At 43.4% G+C, this 24,014-nt stretch overlaps 1 protein-coding gene across 1 annotated transcript in view; it reads left to right on the forward strand.

Moving 5' to 3' along the window:
- Positions 1-24,014, forward strand: part of LOC122789797 — an 825,084-nt gene that overhangs the window by 85,960 nt on the left and 715,110 nt on the right. The window contains 1 exon segment of the mRNA XM_044057239.1: positions 8,832-8,958. Within this exon segment, the coding sequence (XP_043913174.1) occupies positions 8,832-8,958 (127 nt within the window).

The raw sequence follows: 24,014 nt of genomic DNA on the forward strand, positions 1-24,014 counted from the left end.
GTTAGTTTACTGTGCCTCTGTCTAGTAGGGACACAGAAGTGATCCCAGGGGTAAACCTACGATCTCCCATCCACTCGTCAAGATTTCTCTTGAAGAGGGTCATTGAGGGGCTCTGCCTAACATGGATTGGGATTTTGTTCCAGAGTGAGGGGAGCCTCTGGGATATGAATCTGTCCCTCCAGCATGTCCTATTTATTTCTGTGCTGAGGTTTAAGTCCCTGGAGCGTGTAGCTCTAAGGGATTTGGATTTCCTGAGGTGGAGCATGTCCATTAATTCTGGTTTGGACATGGCTTTATACATCAGGCACAGATCGCCTCTGAGTAGGTGGTAAGCAACTGAGTAGAGCTGGAGTTTCTTTAGCCTAACTGCGTAGAGTATCTGTTTGAGTCCCTTGATCCTCTTGGTGAGGTACTTTTGGGGTCTTTCCAGTTGCTGCAGGTGTCGGGTAAGATACATCCCAAATGGGGCATTGTATTCAATTATGGGCCTGATGAGTGATGAGTAGAGGGGCACTCTCTTGATCTAGATGTGAACCCTTTCGTGATAAGGTGGGCTGTATAGAAGGTCTTTCTAACCACTTTGGCAACGTGATTGTCAAAGGAGAGATTGCTATCTACTTGGGTCCACAAATCCCTAATTACTTCTTCTGTACTTAATGGATTACCACCTATGTGGTAATTTGTGGGCACTTTGTTTTTCCCAAAGGGGATGACTATGCACTTTTTGAGTTGAAATTCCTTTCTTGGAAAACAACCTTCCTTCTAGCCATCACTTCAGCAAGAAGGGTGTCTGAATTAGAGGCCCTCATAGCAGTAGAGCCTTTCATCATCTTTCATGCAGACAGGGTGTCCCTCAGGACCAATCCCTCCTTCATGCCCAAGGTGGTATCCAGTGTGGCCCTTAATCAGTCCATTCATTTGCCAACCTTCTTTTCTAATCCACAGAACAAAGGGGAACAAATACTGCACTCGTTGGACGTGCACAGACAACTTAGATTTTACTTGGACAGGACTAAACCTCTCAGGAAATCTGAACAGCTGCTGGTTGCATTTGCTGCAGGGGCAGAGGGAAAGGCCATTTCAAAGCAAACCATTTCTAAGTGGATAGGCCACTGCATTCATTTCTGCCATAAGCACCATGGAAAACCTACCCCACAAGGGATAAGACCACATTCAACCAGGGCTGCATCTACCTCTACAGCCTTTCTCAGAGGTGTCCCTACCAGGGACATCCTAGAAGCTGCTACCTGGAGTTTTGTACATACCTTCACCAAGCATTACCACATGCTATTTTTTTCTAAATCCAGAGCTGGCTTTGCCACTGCAGTCTTGCAGGGCCTTATAGCTGGTCCTAATGCCATCTAATTACCTTCTCCCTTCCTTAGCTTTGGGAATCTACCCAAATGTGATGGCTGCAACTGTGAAACACGAAGAACATAGTACAGTTGTGTACACTTAGATGTTCGAGTGTATTCACTGTTGCAGTCCTGGTTACCCTTTCTCCAGCCCCCTGACTTCTATTGACTATACCTCTATTCTTGTTTACTATGCTTAAAGGTTTTTGGTGTGCTTGCTTTTTAGTTGGAGGTGTATCGTTGTATACAATTGCTTCCCATTGCGGGGGCACCTGACATCTGGGGCAAGAAAAAATGATTTAATGGCATTGGCTACATGCTTTATACCCCTGATGATCTGACGTCATGGAAGATGAGACCGCAACCGACGCAGGACCCAAAACTTTGATAATCAGGCTGACTGAGGGCTACTGATAGCAGATAACCCAAATGTGATGACTGCAACAGTGAATACACTCGAACATCTACATTTATGGGTAAGTGTACACAACTGTACTTTATGCATATTGGTTTAGAAGTGTTCCCTAGCAGGGACTCACAGTTCTCATGGACAGACATACAAAGGTTACACAAGAAGTTAGAAAACAATTAGAATATATAAAAACAAAGTGGTAATATGTCTTATGTACATTGGTTTAGTAATGTTCAGTAGTAGGGACTCACAGTTCTTATGGACAGACACAATTACAAGTAAGATTGTAACTCACAGTTAGCCCCAAGTAGGGACTCACAGTTCTCATGGACAGACGCAATTACAAGTAAGAATGGATACATAACATGATGATGTAGTTACTGATTATGCTATGATAATTACTGATTATGCTATTGTTTTATAACTTAATCCGGGTTGGTACATGGGCATAGCCAGTTCAATTTGAGATACTGTTTGAGGATTTTTTTGAAGAGACTTTTGGAGGATTGTAGGGTTATATAGTTTGACAAGGCATTCCAGGTTTTGCCAACAAAGTTGGTGAGCAGGGATTCACCAGCTGAGTTATTAGCTTTGTGGGTTTGGACCAGTAATTTGTCGGCTGGGACATCCTCAGGGACTGTTTTTTTGGGATCAGGGGGCAGAGAATCAGGAGCTTTAGAGGCATTAGAAAAAGCATCCAACAAAGCAGAAAAGAGATGGAATAGTAGAAGGATTTGGAGATTTCCATCTGCAGCAATTCATAATACCTCTTATGGATATCAGAGACCTGAGTACAATCCCATTTAAAAAATTCCATCATCCTAGAGATTGTGTCCCCAAAGGAAGTTTATTCAAAAGGAGTATCATGACTGATAGATTCCTCTTCCTCTGATCCATAGTCCAAAGGAGAAGGAATTTGGATAGAATAAGTCAGGGATTCCTCATCAGAATCCGACTCCTCTTCAGAAGAATCCTGTTCTCCAGGCCTATTAAAGGGAGTAGAGGACTAAGGAGGAACAGGAATAGAAATTCCATGAGGGGGGTTTAATACCATTAAAGCATTAAACAACTCCTGAGTAAAGGCCTGACACTCACTCTGTGGATCCCTAGGAGCAAAAGAAACATGTTTTTTTTTTTGTTTCTTCTTAAAAGGAACGTTTGCTCTATAAAATTTGAAGGAACCTCTACTCTAGCAAGAATCTGTTGACCACTCCATGGCCCTTTGAAATAATCAACCATGGTTCTGCCTGAAGGTCAAAATGGATGCCTACAAAGCCTCATCGGACGTGCTGCCAGCCAGGTCCTCACCAGCCTCCAACCCAGTCATAGCAGAGAAATCTGGCAACGCAACCAGGAGAGCCTCCACGTTTTCAACAACCTTGGGAGTGGCTGGACAGCAGAAGATTGTGGTCTTGCCTTTTTCACCTTCATCTTCCTTAACGTCTGACTCTTGAGATGGGAAGTTTCCTCCATTCTATCTTTAGTGAGAAGATTAAGATGCTGATTCTCTAGTTACAAGGCCAGGGAAAAAAGTTCTACTATGCAGGGTTTTATGAACAAATAGGACAGGTTGTATGGTCATTAGAAGCTCCTAGGCAAAATAAGGACTTATCATGGCAGTCTTTATGGTGAATCTGTCTCCTACACTGGCATTTACCCTTCCTGGATGACATTAACTCCTAGCAGTAACAAAATAGCCAAGAAAAAACAATACCCCAACAGGATACTTATCTGCATCAGCTTGGACTTCAGCAAACCAGATGTAGGCATTCAACCGGTGAATAAAAGATGAGTTCAAACTTGCAGTAATGGACGTATGCATTCAGACTGATGATAAACGGATGCATTCAGACTAGTGGCAAAGTTCTGGGGAGGATACGTCTGGATGTTACCTTTATGCCGTACACTATGTGATGAACATACATGTGATGTTTAGCATACCCTTAAAGCAACAGTATGATTTGGTATACTAGACAGATGTTTGGCTACCCTTGGCAAGGAATCCCATATGTAAAGAATTCTGCAACAGTGAGCAACAATGAATGGAAGGACCTCTTGTGTGACTGTGTGACTGCTGCTGCTTGTATTCAGTCCTTTCTTTCTCATTGTGTATTTTTTATCACTCCATGAGTCTGTCAAGCGGCATGACCTCAAACTATTAAGAGACTTGGCTTCTTCAAGTGCTACAAATTGATACACCATTCTATGCTACTTAAACATTCACTTGTCATTAGTTTGTAATGCGGTGGTTCCACCTAGTGCCCTAATATGTTAACAGTTTGCTTATAACTCTATGTACTGTGCTTTTTAACCACATTACATTTTACTCCTGTCTCATTTAAGTTCAATATTTTGCTTATTAATTGTCAGTATTTCATGACAACATTCTGTCTTGTGCTCTTTATTCAGTGAATTTTTTTCAGTGTATCTTTTCTTTTCACTTTAATAGCACCAACAAATGGATATTTTTCATGTTTGGTTTCAGCTGTATGCAAATTTTTTTAACATATTTCCTTTCATGGATATTGTAGTTCTTTTGTTGTGCAGATTCTACGTAGCAGATTAAAAGTATGTTGGTGTTTCCTGTCATGCTTATTGTCACACCTACTACATGAGGATTTAATAGCAACTGCACAATGTTGCAATACGTTCTCACTCTATTTCTTGTTTTTATTTATTTCTTCTTTGGCTCATTAATCTTGCTTCCACTCCTTGTTTAATTCTTTTAACAGTGTAGTTGTATTTTCATTTATTCATAGGTTTATAGGTAGTTACTAGTCATACAGTCCAGGAGACCTTTAATGAGACTAGCCAAGTCTCCAATTGCACCAAAGCACTACTTAGTTAAGGAGTCTATTGTGAGCCATTGAATGGGCCAACCATCGAATGGCTAAACATCGAACAGTAAGCATTGAAAGTTCACTCAGCAAATTTTCATTTCACTGACAGGGTAAGTAACTACTTGTCCAACACTTCCCCATCTCACACTCACAAGTGTTTCAAACCCATTTTCTCCAGTGTAGTGCGGTCTCGGAGTTGGTACGTATAGTAAAGGGGGTGTGGGTAGCGTGGGGGGTAAAGCCTTGGTGGGTTTGAAACACTTTGTGTGTGAGACAGGCTGCATCAGCTGCAAGAGTTGCTAGGTAAACAGATAGTTACTATGCTTGTAGTCCAGGAGACCATTAAGGTACCTAGCCTAAATTACCAGATGTTCCCAAGCACTGTCTGGTTAATCGACTTGCTCAAGTTCACATATGAAGGCTGAGAGAATCAACCTCGTACCATTGGAAATAGCTCATTAACAGCTCATAGCCTTAATTCCCTGCATTGTCAGACGCTGGTGCACCGATCCATAGTTTTAGGTGTTTCTAGGTTTGTTTCTCCTAATTGTCTGCACCTTGTTTCATCATTTCAGATGTCCTGTAGTTGGTCAAGGCTACATGCCTCAAAACACAATTCTTGAGAAAAGAAGTGGCTGAACCTGACAGCCCAGATGTATTAATGCTTGAGACGCGTGTATGATTGCTGTAGGCATAGAGCAAATGGACAAAATCCAAAAGTAAGAAAAGTGTTTTTTGTAAGGCAGGCAGTTATGCACCCACACATCCTCATATTTTGTTATTCTCATTCCAAAGCTTTTTCACCTTGAACAAAGGTAGTTTGCAAGTAAACCGCAAAATACTTTTTTTTTTTCTCCATAAGGCTGTCAGGTTGGGGACTACAAAAATATTGTATGCTTTGAGCAAAACCAAATAATTTCTACATGACTTATACAGCACTACATGAGTGGTTTCCATGCAGTGCATACCTCTCAACCTAGAAACATCAAAAATCTGGACAAAGGCCCATGAAAAAAGTAGGTACAACTGGCCAAAAATCAGGATGCCGATTGAAATAAAATTTGCATACATAATCACGTAACCCACCGACTCCAGTGGAATTGTGGGATACCAACTTGAAGATTGAATTTGCTAAATAATAATAATACAACAGACATTTGAATTTCAGACTTCATATCCCTAACAAAATACATAATAAGGCAAAAACTGTTATTCTGGCAACTGTCTTGAGTTTACAGGAGCAATATTTAAAATCTGTCCCTATTTTTGGGCCTTTTTCCCATCATTATTTTTGGTTTTGTCTAGATTTCTTCCTCTGAGAGATTGAGAGGGTGTGGCTGTACTCCATAGAAATACACACATATCTGAATAATCACTATGTTTTATCATTGATAAAGTGGATTAAAGTATAAAAATAACTGACTCAAGCAAGTTCTACTCAGTTTTTTTCTACCCGACAGCCTATCGGTAGACTGGCAACGTTATGTGCTTTCGCATTATACCAACTGATTGTAATAAGCGTTGCATAAAACAGCCACTCCACACCATATCGCTTATACTAATAGCACTATTATTTTTATCAAGTAAAACTCTAGCCTATAAAATACAACATTTTGCAGCAATGTATTTAAGCAAGCGCAAGCCGATAGTTTCTTCCTCCACTGTTCGGGTTGATTTAGTAAAACCACTTTCTGAACAATGATGAACAAGTCAACGCATGTACTCTAAATTCAGAAGAAAAACTAACATTAAAAGCAGGGCATGACCTATCAGGAGACCGGTGATTAGTTTGACTGCTTTTTCGCAAAACATATTCCAGTTTGGGATGACTATATCTTATTTTTCCAAGTACCACTTCTGTTTCAACCAGACTTAAACATACTTAAAAGTTATATTGCACTAGTATACATAGCCAGAAATGGTCCAAGTACTTGCAGACATTTCTCCACCAAGCCAAATGCTGTACTACCAATAAGTGACTTAACTATGGCAGACACAGAGGTCCAGATGTGTTCCATGATGTGAGCTGGCACAAGCTGTTATACCAACCAGAATGTAAGGTGGTAGCACTGTTCAACACCGCAACCTATTAGGCTCTTATCTTATAGAAACATCAGCTGCAAGTCCTGTGAGAAAAGAAACCAGACCGTGATAAGTCAGTGCTAACTCTTATCTGCAAATATCTTACACACTGATACATCTGGGATATGTATGTAGAATGTCCAGAGGAAAAAAGATTCCAGCAGGAGAACCAAGCTGCATTCTGTGTTTGCTACAAGTTTGAATTTATCTCTTTGAAGCAATGTCCTCTTCCATTAGCTGCCATAAGTCGTGAGTGGGGCTGTGGCCATAAAAAACTTCTTTTTTTTTGTTTTCTTTTTTAATGCTCTTTTACAGGCAGTCAGGGGTCAGGCACAGTCTCATGATGCTGATGTCATCACACATGCCACTGCACAGTGATGATGTTGCTGAATATGCTGGCAATCAGCGAGGACATCAGCATTATGAAAAAATTGTAAATAAAGAAAAAAATCAAGATTTGAAGGGGCTGCTCGGGAATTCTTGGCACCTCATTATTTTAGCTTCAAAACTGGGAAATCCCGAGGACTTCAGTACATTTGAGAGGTATGACTCTGAGCACTTGATTTTGAGCAACTGTCACATGTAGTCTTATACCAAGCAACTGTAAGACCATCATTTATACATCACACACACTCTTCAGTCTCTCACAAATAATGCAACTTCTCAAATTCATGGCGTTCAACTTAATTCTTCTCTTTATGTGTAACATAACCATCTGCAGTCTCTGCAGGTCCTTGTACCCTAGGCTGACCTTCAAACTGCTTTCATTTTGTCTATCACCTCTTAAGGAAAACAGTTAAGTATACTCAAGGCTGCTTACTCAGTGGCATGCAAAGTGCAACACACTGTATATTCTTAGGCATTTCAGTCCTTCCACACTGTGAGGAATAAGATGAATTTCTGGATAGCAAAACCTCAGAGTTAAGGTCTCAAACTAAAAGAGCATCTTAGAAATGCTGCAGAGTATGTCTGTCACATGATGCAGGAAATTACATTAGAAGCCATACCTTTTTAGATGTCAGTAATTGGCAACATTACCTCAACAGTCTGCAGGTGTACAGAAAGAAACCTCTAGTGAATATCCTTGCATCGGTTTACTATCATAAATTCGAAAGTAAAAATAAATAATGTCTTTATTTTCGAATTTATGCATCGAAAATGAACATTTTCGAATAATAGTAAACTCGAAAACAAGGGTGTATTGTCAAAAATGTCGCTTGCGACATTTACGGTGATACACAGCACGCCCACCCTTCCCATAATCACCTACCTACCTAACCGAACACACAGTTATGCAGGGGGGGATGCTGCTGCCCCCCAATGGGGGCCCCACCCCCCCAACTTAATATTCCAACTCCGAGATCGCACTACAGTGAGGAAAGGGATGCATTTCCCTAACCGCACTGTACCGTGATCCCCTCCCATGACCGAAAGTTAGAATTGCGAATGCACAGTTCATTCGCAATGCAAACCTTCACTCATGTCACCTGCCGTAATATGAAGTATTCGAACATCTGATGTTCGAATACTTCATAGCCATGCAAATGCACGTCGACATAATGATAACAAACCCCTTGCATCAACTAGTGTTTGAAAACTATACACTTACAAGTATTGCAAATAATGTACATAGCCTTTGCTTTAATAATAACTGTTAATAGCACTGTTGTTTATTAATCTTATGTGCTGTATTTTCCTGCTAATATTTCTTAGCTAGTCATAATTGTCTAAATGGGTGCTACTAACTTGTCTTGTTTACAGGGGTCATGGCTGAAAAGGACTCTGCTGACCTACCCATCTCCCAATTTGTAATAAACAAGTCAACAAATAAAATCAGCACGGTTCATAGCAATGCAGGAACAGGTGGTGCAGGCCTCCACAGTGGCTTTACATTAATTTAGTGAATCCTACCCTAAGCTGCTATGCTATACTCTACAAAGGTGTTGGAGGGAATAGACTTATTATTTTGAGGAAAAGATATATATATATATATATATATATATATATATATATATATATATATATATATATAGATATTTAATTGGGGAAGGATATGTTGCTGTTTTCTATTATTTTGTTGAAATGTTTCATACCTATCATTTTAGTGGTAGGAAAAATCTAATAAATTCCATGCACTTTCAGATTCCAGAAAGCTTTGAAGATGTTGCTGTTGACTTTTCAAGGGACGAATGGAAGATGCTTAACAAAGAGGAAAAACTGCTACACCAGGAGGTGATGGTGCAGAACTATGATCACATGGTGTCAGTAGGTAAGGAGAATAATGCCAAACACACACAGGAAGTCAACGGTACAAAGTATAACCACATGATGTCAGTATGTAAGGAGGGATGGTCCCAGAACTACACAGGGAGGTGATGGTACAGAACTATGATCACATGGTGTCAGTAGGTAAGGAGAATAATCCCAAAAATACATAGGAAGTCAATGCTACACAGTATAACCACATAGTGTCAGTACGTAAGGAGGGATGGTCCCAGAACTACGCAGGGAGGTGATGGCACAGAACTATGATCACATGGTGTCAGTAGGTAAGGAGAATATTATAGCAATAACCCACGCCTGGGTGTGGGTAATGCTAAATTTACCCACGGTTGGCGTGGTCGCCCTCGGGACCAAACAAAGCCAACCGTGGGTAAATTTAGCATTACCCACACCCAGAAGTGGGTTATTGCTATTATACCATGACATTATTTAAGAAAAGAAACTATTACTTTTCTTAAATAATGGCATAGTATAATGCCTGTTTACTGCCCTTCCGCAGATGTCTGGCAACCGCGGCAGTTCTGATGTACTGCGCGCCTGCGCAGTACATCAGAGCTGTGGGCAAAAGCAAAGGAGAAAGCAAGATCTCCGTTGCTTTTTTTTTAGTGTTTCGCTATGTTAAATGAGTTTAACATAGCGAGACAGTTTTAAAATAAGCAACGGAGATGTCCGTTGCTTATTTTAAAGCTGTCTCGCTATGTTAAACCCATTTAACATAGCGAGACAGTGTTTTAAAAAAACGAGTTATACTAATGGAAAAAAGTCCGGGCGACCGGACCTTTTTCCATTAGTATAACTCGATTTACAACGGGCACGCTGGCCAATCAGCGTGCACGTTTTTCGGCGGTCATGGTATAATACCAAATATACACAGGAAGTCAATGGTACAAAGTATAACCACATGGTGTCAGTATGTAAGGAGGGATGGTCCCAGAACTACACAGGGAGGTGATGGTACAGAACTATGATCACATGGTGTCAGTAGGTAAGGAGAACAATCCCAAAAACTCACAGGAAGTCAGTGGTACAAAGTATAACCACATGGTGTCAGTATGTAAGGAGGGATGGTCCCATGACTACACAGGGAGGTGATGGTACAGAACTATGATCACATGGTGTCAGTAGGTAAGGAGAACAATCCCAAAAACTCACAGGAAGTCAGTGGTACAAAGTATAACCACATGATGTCAGTATGTAAGGAGGGATGGTCCCATGACTACACAGGGAGGTGATGGTGCAGAACTATGATCTCATGGTGTCAGTAGGTAAGGAGAACAATCCCAAAACACAGGAAGTCAATGGTACAAAGTATAACCACATGGTGTCAGTATGTAAGGAGGGATGGTCCCAGTACTACACAGGGAGGTGATGGTACAGAACTATGATCACATGGTGTCATTAGGTAAAGAGAAAAATCCCAAAAATACACAGGAAGTCAGTGGTACAAAGTGTAACCACATGGTGTCAGTACTTAAGGTGGGATGGTTCCAGAACTACACAGGGAGGTGATGGTACAGAACTATGACCACATGGTGTCATTAGATAAGGATAATGGTCACAGGGCTACACAGGGAGGTGATGGTGCAGAAGTATGATCACATGGTATCATTAGGTAAGGAGGGTGGTCACAGAGCTACACTGAGAGAGGGATGGTACAGAACTATGACCACTTGGTGTCATTAGGTAAGGAGGATGGCCCCAGAGCTACATCGGGAGGTGATGGTGCAGTACTGTGATCACATGGTGTCAGTAGGTAAGGAAGCTAATTCCAAAGATACACAGGACGTTAATGGTACAAAGTATAACCACATGGTGTCATTAGGTAAGGAGGATGGTCCCAGAGCTACACTGGGAGGTGATGGTACAGAACTATGATCACGTGGTATCATTAGGTAAGGAGGATGGTTCCAGGGCTACACATGTAGGTGATGATACAAAACTATAATCGCATTATATCATTACCTAAGAAGGATGGTCCCAGGTCTAGATCAGGCAGTAATGATACAGAACTACGATCAAATGGTGTCAGAAAATAAGGAGATTGGTCCTAGAGCTACAGAGGGAGATGATAATGAATTGTGATCTCATGATGTCTCTAGGCAAGGTGGTTTTCAAGTAAAATCCCTTAACCACTGCCATGAGACACCAGTAGTGAGTTCTGAGCTCAGCAGTAGAGCTGATACTGCCACTGACACTTAGAAAGGTGTTTGATCTTAGCTCTGTGCATGTGGATCCCTGTGGCTGCCCTTTGTCACTATGAGTGACCTCAGCATTGTATAGTTGGTGTTCTGATACTGTGATGGGCACTTTGACGTTTGTTTGTGCTCAGCATTATTCAGGTTGCTGCCCAAGGCTGTCTGAGCAAGACTATTGCTTAGCAGTCTGCAGATAAGAAACTGGCCACTCTAAGATACCCCAAGTGAAATTAGAGTTCATTATTGCTCATTGGGACCTTGTGGCTGTAAAGAAAGATTAAAGGTCAGCATCGTTCTGGTAGAGCATTCTGAGTAAGCGTGAACTCAGTGCTGTATGAACAAAGCAGTAATATCCCTGTAAATCAGTCTGAAAGCATTTTTGTTCTGATGAGATGATTTGCAGAATCTTACCGATTGAGACTTGTTTCAGTGTTACACATGATGAGAAGTTGTGTCAAAGGTATGTAACACTGCTGCAATACTCTCGTATTTAAATGCATCAAATTAACAAGTCTGTAGAAGTGGACCATTTTTCACATACAGTAGAAAATAAACCAGCTTATCGTATGTTTGCTTTTCGGTCTGTCTCAACTGATGGGTATATTGGATCAGACTGGATCTGATGCCAGCAATGTTCAGACCTTTGAGTCCAAGGCTCAGACTCCTCTTCCTTCCCATAATTCCCCTCTGCCGTGAAAATACCTCCGATCTAATTTTGCCACTTGTTTCAGCCAGACATGGTCTCCAAGGCTCACAGTGTTGCTTTTTCATCTAGTTTTTTGGGTTTTCTAACCTATTAAAGCATTTGCACTGGAGTTTTTCTTTTCTTTCGTTCTTATCCATGTTTCTGCACCTTTTGGAAGTAGTTAACAGAGTTAGTGCAGGCTTTCCCACCTTTCTTTCCCTATCATGTAACAAAAAATAAATAATTTTTTATGTCTATGTACAGACCTTTAAGGGAGACAAGTCAAAAATTATGGAAACAGAAAGCGAGAGGTAGAAGGAGAGAGAGAGAGAGAAAGAATGGGAAAAATCCAAAGAAGATGATTCAAGGAAAAGATATCTACATCCTTCAAAAGCCATGGTTCCAGCCCTTAAGTCATCTAAGCCTTCAGACCCACTGTTTTCTTTGGAGCTGATTCAGCTCTTTTCATCTACCCTTACCTTGATAGTGTAACCAAGGATTTCTCTGGAGCCAACCTCACCTAAGCTCCACTCTCCAGTTCTACAATTGGAAATGCCCTTATACAGGTCCTCCAGACTACTGTCAATTGCCTCCTCACTTAGGTCTGTGCTGTCATTCAGAAGTTTATCAGAGGTGGATGTGAACAGGGTGATGCTAAAGTCCCTGAGTACTCAGATACTGATGGGGATCCTTCCTGCTCCCTTGTACTTTGGGTACTGGGACCAGGCTGTTTACCTCTCAAATGGTTTCTCCATGTCTTTTTTAGATCCAATAGTCTGGTAGTTTTTGACTCTGACAGTTTCTGTTACTAGCTCGACTCCAACAGCATTGGATCCTGAGGGAGTCGCAGAGTTGAGAGATCAGCATTGGTGCTCAGGAGGTTGGGATTGACTCTATGACTGTCAGAGCTGTCTCCTCCCTTCAATGCATTGGTTCTAGGTAGTTCAGCTCCAGTCTCAGCTTTGGAGCTGAGCCAGACTGCATTTTGAGAGGGTCTCTTGTCAGGATCTTCAGATCCTAAAAGAACCCCCCCTGGGGACTGTATCAGCTTCAACCTTCAAAGCATTTAAAAGGGTCATCTCTTTACGCAGAGAAGAGGTTTCCCCACCCCAACTGGAATCTGTGGTACCTTCCCCATTTCATCCTGTTTTGGGGACAGCCAGCTTCAGTGGGTCTCAGTAAGGCTCACAAGGTGAGCTCCCCTTCAGCTTCTGAATCTTTTCCAGATTGCCATGCTGTGGAAAAGCACAGGATACATGCATGTAAAAGGAGACATTTAGACTCCCCACAAGAGTTTATCACTGAAGATACTGATTTCACTGAAAGGGAAAGGTCCCCAAGATCTACCGTGGAAGGCATCTCCTTTGGCGATATCCTATGGTCTACCAATGCCCTGTCCTGTGAGGAATCAGTATTTCATGAGGCCCATGTACTTACTGTGTGGTTCCTCCAGTGGACAAGTTTATTGACCTAGTGCACCAGCGGGCATGGAAGGAGCCAAATGTGGTAGATCATATACCCTGCAAGCCTGACAAGATTTTAGTTACACCATGGGATAGACCTCACTGGTGCGAGGGACGTGCAGGTGATGCCATTGTGGTGGTGGTGGTGGCCATGAAGAAAAAGCTCTCAGAGGAGAGCCCTTCTCTCCAGCCCCTAACATGGAGTCTCAGGCTTTGGAAAGGTTTGGAAAGTGAACTTATGCTTCAACATTGTTTGCCTTACATGAGCTGAACTGTCTAGTACACTGATAAGATTTCAGACCAACCTAAACAAAAAGCTTTTCAAGTCTCTGCCTCAGGTGCCATGACAGCAGGTTTCTGCAAGACTGTCATCACAGCTGGCACCCCTGAGGTCTGTTTTGAATGTGTTCATGCTCCTTTTGTCCAACACAGCAGGTGGCGCATATATAGCAGCAGGCACTGGCATCGCTATATGATGACACTCCTCAGTGTTTCTCTATAATATGGCACATATACAGCAGCAGGCACTGGCATTGCTATATGATGACACTCCTCGATGCTTCTCTGTAATATCGTGCATATTAAGCAGCAGGCACTGGCATTGCTATATGATGACACTCCTCGATGCTTCTCTGTAATATCGTGCATGTTCAGCAGCAGGCACTGGCATTGCTATATGATGGCATTATTTGATGCTTCTCTGTAATATAGCGCATATACAGCAGCAGGCACTGGCATCGCTGTATGATGACACTCCTCGATGCTTCTCTGTAATATGGTGCATATTCAGCAGCAGGCACTGGCATTGTTATATGATGACACTCCTTGATGCTTCTCTGTAATTTTTTGTGGAGAACTTCAAAACATCTTTTTCAAATGCCCCTTTTGATGAGTCCACCTTCTTCAGGCCCAAAATTAGAAACACTTTTACTAGAAATGAACAAAATAACAAAACCCTGTCTGCCATCAGCTTCAGCTTCTCTACTAGTTTTGAATAGGACATTTCTGGACACAGCCTCCCCAGGGGCAAAAGGGTAATAACCACAATGGACATTGCCCTATAGGCAGTGGTTTTCCACAGATCTAGAGGGTTTGAAGCCCATTTACTGACAGACCTTTCCAGCACTCCTGAAAGGTTGCCTCACTGGCACACGAGGCAGATGTTCATCGTGTTACACTGCTGCAGTCATTACACTTGGGTTATCCTGCCGTCAGGCGGTTCCCCAGTTGGCCTGAGTTCCAAAGTCTTGGTCCGGCGTCGGTTGCTGTCCCCTCCTCCCTGACATCAGTGCGACAGGGGTATACAAGATGCAGCCAATGCCATTTTCTTCAGTCTTTCTTGCCACGTGGTGCCCGAAGCAGAAGCAGTTCGCAAGTGCCGGTCGGCCGACTCCTGAGATTTTCATTCCGAATCCAGAACCAAAGTCTTCTAAAAAAGCTAAGTACCCCGTTGGCGAAACTTTTTCTTGCCTCAGACCGATGTCAGTAAAAGTTAATAACTGTATTTCTTGTGGGATGCAAATACCTCGTAAGGATTTCCACTCCTATTGTATTCCATGCCTAGGCCCTGACCACGACGTCACTGGTTGTCGGTTTTGTGCTAGGTTTAACGAGCGCACTATTAAACGTCGGTTTGATTTTGCCCAACATTATTTTGGCAGAAAATTCAATTACACCATGCCGTCGGAACTTCCGACGACCACAATGCATAAAAAACGCAAGGACAAGGACAGGCATCCGAGGCCCAAAACTGACGACGAGGCCTCTTCTAGGCCAGTCACCAGTTCTCCGGTTTTCAGCGAGGCGCCTACGCAGCCCCTGACGACCGCTTCCACAGAACCACAGACTGCCTCCGACTCCCACGTGGAGCTCACTGGGCCTTCGGACACACTAGGTTTTCAGCTTTCCGATCCTAACCCTACAGAGGGAACCGAGGTTGCTGAGCAATCTACAGCTACAGAGGGTGTTTTCAGACCTACCCAGTTAACCATTAAACCCTCTGCTAAGTCTAAGCCCCCCTTAAAAGCAAAGAAACAGACACAACTCTCTCCAGGACAGGCCTCCATGCCTAAGAAACAAATGCTAAAGATGGCCGAGGACCTAATCACCCTGATCAGGGGGTCCCATCCCCCTCCTGATAAAAGGCCCAGACAGGATGCAGACTATGAATCGTCCAACCAGGTGTCCATTTCCTCAGACTCTTCCTCGGACCTAGGATATTCTTTACCCCCTTATGAGGATTCTGATGCTGAGGAATCAATTCCATCAGCTTCTCCGCCTGAAGATTACTCCTTTGGGGAGACCTTACATACCATGAGGGAACATTTCCATTGGGAAGGGCAGGATAACTCAGAATCCAAGAAAAGGCTCCGAGACTTCCTTTTATTGCCTCAACACAGACCCCTTGCTATTCCGCCAGTTTTAGATATTGTGGATGATGGTGTACACTGAATCCAGTTTAAACCCTGACTCCTTACCCCCAGTCCCAGTTAAACCTGATAGATATTAGAGAGTCCCTGACTCTCACAAATTTCTGTACAAAAGCCCTGTTGCTGACCCTGAAACTATTTCTCAGGGACCCAAAGGGATTAAGGCCTCATCAGCAAAAAACCCAGTTCCCTCTGACAGAGATTCCAGAGCGTTAGACAGATGGGGAAAGAAGGTATATACGTCTGCAACTTTAGCAATGAGAGCCTTGAATTGCCAGTGTCACATGCTAAAATATCAGCAATTTTTGATGTCTCCGTTGAAACAAAAGATGCTTCCAGATTCAGATCCTCCTAATTTTAAAGAAATGCAGGATTTATTACATGCAGCTGAACAAGTGGGAAAACATACTTTGCAATGTGGGTTTGATTCCTTAGAGGCCTCCTGTAGAGCAGCAATTACAGGCTCTGTCATTAGAAGGCATGCTTGGTTAAAAGAACATACGCTACCAGATCATGTTAAGGTCAAATTATTGGATGCACCTTTACAGCGGGATGTGCTGTTGGGAGTTAAGGCAGAGGAGGTATTAAAGAAGATGGAGGATAAGGCAAAATCTATGCAAACGGTATAAGATTTCTTACAGGCTCAGCCTCCTCGTTATAGCAGAAATTGGCCAACAAAAAATTGGTCCTTTCCAGTCACAGATAGACCTCAAAGGGGCAGATACAGACGTCCAAGTGGTAGAGGCCAGGCACAAGTCCCTTACAGGCCTCGACAATGGGGTACACCAGGCCAGAAAGAAGGAGAAGACAGGCCTCAACCTTATAAAAAGCAGCCTCAATGACTTTGCACTGCAGCTGCCAAACAGCTCTCTCCTGGCAGCCCCCTTAGGAGGAAAACTGGCACTTTTCTATCACAACTGGCATTGCATCACCAAAGACAAATGGGTTCTCAACATTGTATCTCAAGGTTACAGGTTCTACTTTCACACTCTGCCAAGGCTAAAAGGAATGCCAAATCTGCCACCAAATCAATGGGCAGAGGCTCAAAAACAAATTACAGCACTCATGGACATGAGAGCTATTCAAAAGGTACCACCACAGGAACAAGGACAAGGATTTTACTCAAGACTCTTTCTGGTTCCCAGAAAGGACAAAGCCTGGAGACCCATTCTGGACCTTTCTTCACTAAACACTTACCTGGGTGTTCCGAAATCAAAATGTTGAGATGCTGGGCAAGAAAGCTTGGCTCATGACTTTGGACCTCAAAGAGGCATACCTGCATGTCCCTATCAGACAAAACTGCAGAAGATACCTCAAAATTCTAGCTGGTTCAAGCACTGTCAATTCTCTGCACTGCCCTTTGGCTTATCTACTGCGCACAGGGTCTTCACAAAATGCCTGGCACCAGTAATTGCATTTTGCAGCAAAAAGGAATTCAAATTTATCCATACCTGGACGACTGCCTGATTCAAGCAGAGAGCAAGGACATTATACTAAAGCATCTGGCGTACATAAAAAAGTTGCCTGGGGTACACAGTAAACGAAAAGAAATCAAAACTAGTGCCCTCACAACAGATAATATTCCTGGGTGCCAGCTTGAACACAATGGCCCAGATGGCTTATCTCATGCCAGACAAGCAAAGACAACTGACTCAATATTTTCATTTAATGGCAACAAAGACCCAACTCCCTGCAAGAAAAATTCTGCAGGCCTTGGGCTACATGGCATCTTGCATACTACTAATTCCATATGCCAGACTGCATATGAGGAAACTACAATGGTACCTAAAGAGTGTATGGTCTCAACACTGTCAAAGTTTGGAAACAGTTATACCACTAATTCCTTGCCTACAACAGGAGTTTCGATGGTGGGCACAAGCTTGTCACCTCAACAAGGGACAGCCTTTCACTCAACCTACAGCCAGGCAAACACTGACAACAGACGCATCGGATTATGCCTCGGGAGCACACATGGCAGGAAAATGTATCCAGGGCGAGTGGCCCACAGAGCAAAGACATCACCACATCAATCAAAAAGAGATGCTAGCTGTACAAAATGCTATTATAGCTTTCAAGGACCTGCTGCATCCAGGACAATTAATACTACAAACAGACAACACCACAGTTATGTGGTACATAAACAAGCAAGGGGGCACACACTCCTACCCCCTCTGCAGACAAGGCATGACCTTGTGGAACACAGCTCTAAACTACCAAGTTCATCTGCAAGCACAATTCCTGCCGGGAGAGAAAAACACACTGGCAGATGACTTAAGCAGAAACATCATGGACCCACACGAATGGGAACTGAACCACAAATATTCAGAATGATAACACAAAAATGGTGGAGCCCGGACATAGATCTGTTTGCTTCCCCAATGAACTGCCAATTACAGAAATTCTGCACAAGGGACTACCATCCACAAGCATGGAAAGTGGATGCCCTCTCATTCAGCTGGAAAAAAATGCAAGTATATGCTTTCCCTCCTTTACCTCTCCTTCCAAAGATACTCATAAAATCCAGGCAGGAAGAGCCAAAGATGATCCTGATTGCACCAGACTGGCCACGCCAGCACTGGTACCCAATCTTAAAGAACTTAGCACAAGAACCACCCTGGATTTTGCCTCAAATCCCACAGTTGCTGACACAGCACAACAGTCAGATACTTCACAGCCAGCTAAAGACCTTAAATCTAGCTGCATGGAAAATTCCTTAATCAAGCAAGCAATGCCTCTCTCCAAAGCTATTATGGATGTCATTCTGGAGGCCAGAAGGCTTAGCACCAGGAAAGCATACTCGGATAAATGGAAGAGATTCTGTGCCTGGAACCAAGCGCACAGCCTTGACCCTCTTGTCCCAAACATACCTCAGATACTTCAATACTTAACTGAGATGCTGGACAAGGGCCTCTCTTTTTCATCCATCAAGATCCACGCCTCAGCTATCTCTGCTCATTACAACACGGATCCACCAATTTTTTCTAATCCTTGGCTCAAACAGTACCTCAGAGGGGCTAAAAACATAAGACCGCCCCACAGAGCACCTACACCAACTTGGGACCTCAACTTTGTTTTGGAAAAATTAACTTTACCTACTTTTGAGTCAGCTAACACAGCAGAATTAAAATACCTCTCCTAGAAAACTGCTCTGCTACTGGCAATAACATCAGCACGAAGAGTTTCAGAATTACAGGCACTAATGGCAGTGGAACCTTTCCTCATCTTCCACCAGGACAGGGTGTCTTTAAGAACTAACCCTATGTTTATGCCAAAGGTGGTATCAAGTGTGGCTCTAAACCAAACTATTCACTTGCCAACTTTTTATCCAAAACCACAGAACAAAGGGGAGAGACTACTACATTCTTTGGACATTCACAGACAGTTACGCTTCTACTTGGACAAAACCAAAGCTTTCAGAAAATCTGAGCAATTATTGGTAGCATACGCTGCAGGAGCACAGGGAAAAGCCATTTCAAAGCAGACTATTTCAAAATGGATAGGACATTGTATACATTTCTGCTATACCCACCATGGGAAACCTGTGCCTAGCAGCATTAGATCTCACTCCACCAGGGCAACAGCCACTTCACCTGCCTACCTCAGAGGAGTACCTACCAAGGATATTCTGGAAGCAGCAACATGGAGTTCTGTGCATACCTTCACCAAACATTACCATTTGCCTTTATACTCCAAATCCAGAGCTGGCTTTGCCACTGCTGTACTGCAGGGCCTTATAGATCCAGCCTCCCTACCTCAGCTTTGGGATTCCACCCAAGTGTAATGACTGCAGCAGTGTAACACGATGAACATTGTACAGTTTTGTACCTGCCATAAATGTAGATGTTCGAGTGTAAACACTGCTGCAGTCCAGGTTACCCTACCTCCTTCCCTTCTTACTTTCTGGTATTTACCTACATCATCTAGCCTTTATTACCTATGGGGAGTATTTGCTGATAACTAAAAATGGTTGTTTGCTTTTCTTTTGTATATTTTACTAGCAATTTGAATTGCCTACCTATTTGGGGGCACCTGACATCTGGGGCAAGAAAAACTGAAGAAAATGGCATCGACTGCATCTTATATACCCCTGTCACACTGACGTCAGGGAGGCGGTGACAGCAACTGATGCCGGACCAAGACTTTGGAACTCAGGCCGACTGGGGAACTGCCTGACTGCAGGATAACCCAAGTGTAATGACTGCAGCAGTGTTTACACTTGAACATCTACATTTATGGTAGGTACAAAACTGTACTTTGGTGTGCCTATCTGTACACCCTCACACCTCGTTAGCCATCACTCCTGACCCTGACCTTGAGTAGCATCTTACCCTCACCAAGAATGATGCCACAATATGAAGACAAGATGATCAATTTCAACAATTGGCTTAAGTATTGGTGTCATTCAAAGGGGATCCAATGCCTGTCAGCTTGGGATGATATGCACGACAAGCCACAATGCTTTGCTAGGGACCGCTTGCACCTGTCACCCCTGGGCTTTCGGATATTGGCAAAGGCTCTTGCTACCCCCATAGTGCCTTTTTTAGGCAAGGCTCAAAAGACAAACCCACCTCCATAGGTATCACAAGGGATAAGAAACTAAGAGTAATGCTACTCAACGCTAGAAGTCTAAACCTCAAGATGCACGCACTCGAAACTCTCCTTAGCATGGAGAACATCGATATCTGTGCAGTAAAAGAAACCTGGTTCAGGACTCCTGAGAGCACCCCAGCACTACCAGGTATACCTCATACCATGCTTTTCAGCCCCAAAACTTGGACCGAACTACAAAAGGAGGGGGAGTATCGATATTCATCAAAGATACCCACACCTCCAGGTTGGTGGCAAAGCACGAAGCATCAGAGACTATCCATGTGCAACTAACAGTGGGTAAAACTGCCTTCCAGTTTATAGCCTGCTACAGACCACCCTCCCAAACCCAGGAACCCCACTCGGCCTTCCTGAGAACACTGGAAAATATGAAGGTCTCTCCGAACACCATTATATTGGGCGACTTCAACTACCCAAACATAGATTGGGAGCATTACTCTAGCTACAACACCCTTGCCCAAAGGTTCCTAGAATTCATAAACTCAAATGCTATGGAACAACTTGTTACCACTCCCACAAGAGGGGAAAACATACTGGACCTGATCATCACCAACATGGGGACTCTATGCTCCAGACCAGAAGTGTATCCCTCACTGGTAAGATCAGACCATAAACTGATCTCACTGGATATTCACATCCCGACCTCACCCCCTGCCCAGAAAACCACAGTGAAAAACTTCTCTAAAGCAAATTTCACACTCCTCAAAACCGAGGTGGAATCCTTCAAAGCCCCGGCCTGTGGAAAATACGCCCAGACCGCAGAATCCTTTATAAATGCATTCTATGAACACCTTCAGGAATACATGGATCATGCAATCCCAAATAAAACCAAGACCCAATCCTCCAAAGGCAGACGACCTGTCTGGTGGACCCCAGCCATAAACAAACTATACAATAGAAGGAGGAAGCTACTACATGATAGAGCAAAATCCCAAAAAGGGAAGGCATCTCTGATCAGTATTAGCAAAAAACTAAGGGCACTCATAAAATCATCAAAGGCCAGCTTTGAGAGAAAAATTGCACAGGACACTAAGGATAATCACAAGGCTTTCTTTAGTTATGTTAGGAACCTGGGTGGGAATTCCCAGATATGCTCAGAATTAGTCCAAAATGACAAAAAATACACTGATCCCACAGACATTGCCAACATCCTAGCTGACAGGTTCAGCGCAAACTTCTCCCCCCCATCAAAAGGGCAAATATCTATCCCAGCAGAGTGCTGCCCCCCTGACATCTCAGATGCTCAGGTGGGAGCCGCCCCTTCCAAAGCAAAAAACACAGCATCAATGGGACCAGACGGTGTCCCGGGCTGCGTCCTACATGAACTCCAAGAAGAGCTAAACCCAATCATAAAACTACTGTTCAATCTCAGCCTTACTACAGGATATGTACCCAAAGAGTGGCGTACAGCAACAGTGGTCCCTCTCCACAAAGGTGGTGCCTCAATGGACCCTGGAAACTATCGCCCCATAAGCCTGACTAGCTTGGTCTGAAAAGCTATGGAAAGGATCATCATGGACCTCATAAATAAAGATATTGGGGACCTACAGACACTGGATCTTACCCAGTTTGACTTTGTTAAGGGCAGATCCTGCCTCTTAAACCTGGTTGACTTCTTTGAAACAGTCACCAAGGCCATTGATGAAGGGAAGATGGTCCACACAGCCTATCTGGACCTCGCAAAAGCCTTCGATACAATACCCCACTCGGGCATTATAGATAAGCTCACCAGCTTAAATATAAACCCCTATGTCACTAGATGGGTTGCAAACTGGCTCAAGGACAGAACCCACATGGTTAGAATTGCTGGAGCCATGTCAGACTCCAAACCAGTTACAAGTGGCGTCCCACAAGGCTCAGTCCTGGGACCTCTCTTGTTTGGTATATATTTCTCGGTGGTACAGGCCAACACAGAAGGACTGTGGCTGACCAAGTTTGCAGATGACTGCAAACTGGGCGCCATAATCGACTCTCCAGCCAACACAAGCATCCTCCAAAAGGGCCTCATAGAAACAGACAACTGGTGCCAGAGCCATGGCCTCAAGCTAAACGCCAAAAAATGTATAGTCATCCCCTTTGGCAAAAACAAAGTGCCCACAAATTACCACATAGGTGGTAATCCATTAAGTACAGAAGAAGTAATTAGGGACCTGGGGACCCAAGTTGATAGCAATCTCTCATTTGACAACCACATGGCCAAAGTGGTTAGAAAAACATTTTATATAGCCCACCTAATCATGAAGGGATTCACATCTAGATTAGGGGAGGTCATCGTGCCTCTTTACTCATCCCTCATCACCTTACCAAACACCTGCAGCAACTGGAAAGACCCCAAAAGTACCTCACCAAGAGGATCAAAGGGCTCAAACAGATGCCATATGCTGCCCGGTTAAAGAAACTCCAGCTCTACTCAGTGGCATACCGCCTGCTCAGAGGTGACCTGTGCCTGACGTATAAGGCCATGTCCAACCCGGAATTAAGGGACATGCTGCACCTCAAAAAATCCAAATCCCATCGAGCTACACGCTCAAGAGACTTGAACCTCAGCACTGAAATAAATAGGACATGCTGGAGGGACAGATTCATAACCCAGAGGCTCCCTTCACTCTGGAATAAAATCCCAGTCCAGGTTAGGCAGAGTCCCTCATTGACTCGCTTCAAGAGGAATCTTGATGAGTGGATGGGAGATCGTCGGTTTATCCCGGGTATCACTTCTGTGTCAATGTTAGACAGAGGCACAGTATACTAACCTCGAAAAAGGGCATAGCAAAATTAATTTAAAATGGGTGGCAAAAGTCAAACACACTCTGGCTAGGCTTATAAATGCCCTAGGGCAGATAGCCTAGTATGAACCTATGAACCTATGAACTCCTGATTCATGGGTGCAAAGAATATTACCTAAAGTTTGTCATTCCCTTTATTTGCCTGCCTCATATATCACATAGAAAGCTTCCCCATCTTTCAGTCCCACAAAGGATGGCAATAGCTCAAGAGATCCCAAAGATACTAATCAAACATGTCATCCAGGACCCAGCAAGGGTCGAGACTAGTCTAGGGTTTTTTTTTGGTTCCAAACAAATACTGTGACCTCAGGCCCATTCTGATCCCCAGCCACTTAAACCAGTTTGTAAAACAGAAAACTTTTCGCTGTTCACCATTTTGCCTGTTCTGAGGAAGGATGGCTTGATGTTCTCTGTGAATCTACAGGATGCCTATAGGTAGGCAATCCAGGAGGCTCCTTTGCTTTTGGCTGGAATCCAGTCACTTTTAATTCATGTCACTGCTTTTTAGTCTCACCACATCCCTCCAGGGTTCACCAAATGTGTGGAAGTGGATGCAGCATATCACAGACTGAAAAGGTTCCAGGTGTTCCCATATTTAGATGATTGGCTCATAACCACAGCCATGAGGTATCTGCTAATTCATGCCAGAGACTTCTTACTCCATTTATGCTTTCATCTAGGCATCACTATCAACCTGGAAAAGTCCAAACTGACACTTATCCAGACAACACAAATCATAAGATGCCACCTGGATAGCACCTTGAAGATAGCCAAACTCCCACAATCCAGACTATCCATTCTGTCAGCAAACCTCCTCTGGCTCACTAAGATCCCTCAGTGAGATCCAGCCTATGTCTTTTAGGCTCTACGGCAGTAGCA

The sequence above is a fragment of the Protopterus annectens genome, chromosome 15.part0 (assembly GCF_019279795.1).
Source record: "Protopterus annectens isolate FY-2018-M chromosome 15.part0, PAN1.0, whole genome shotgun sequence".
Lineage (NCBI taxonomy): Eukaryota > Metazoa > Chordata > Ceratodontiformes > Protopteridae > Protopterus > Protopterus annectens.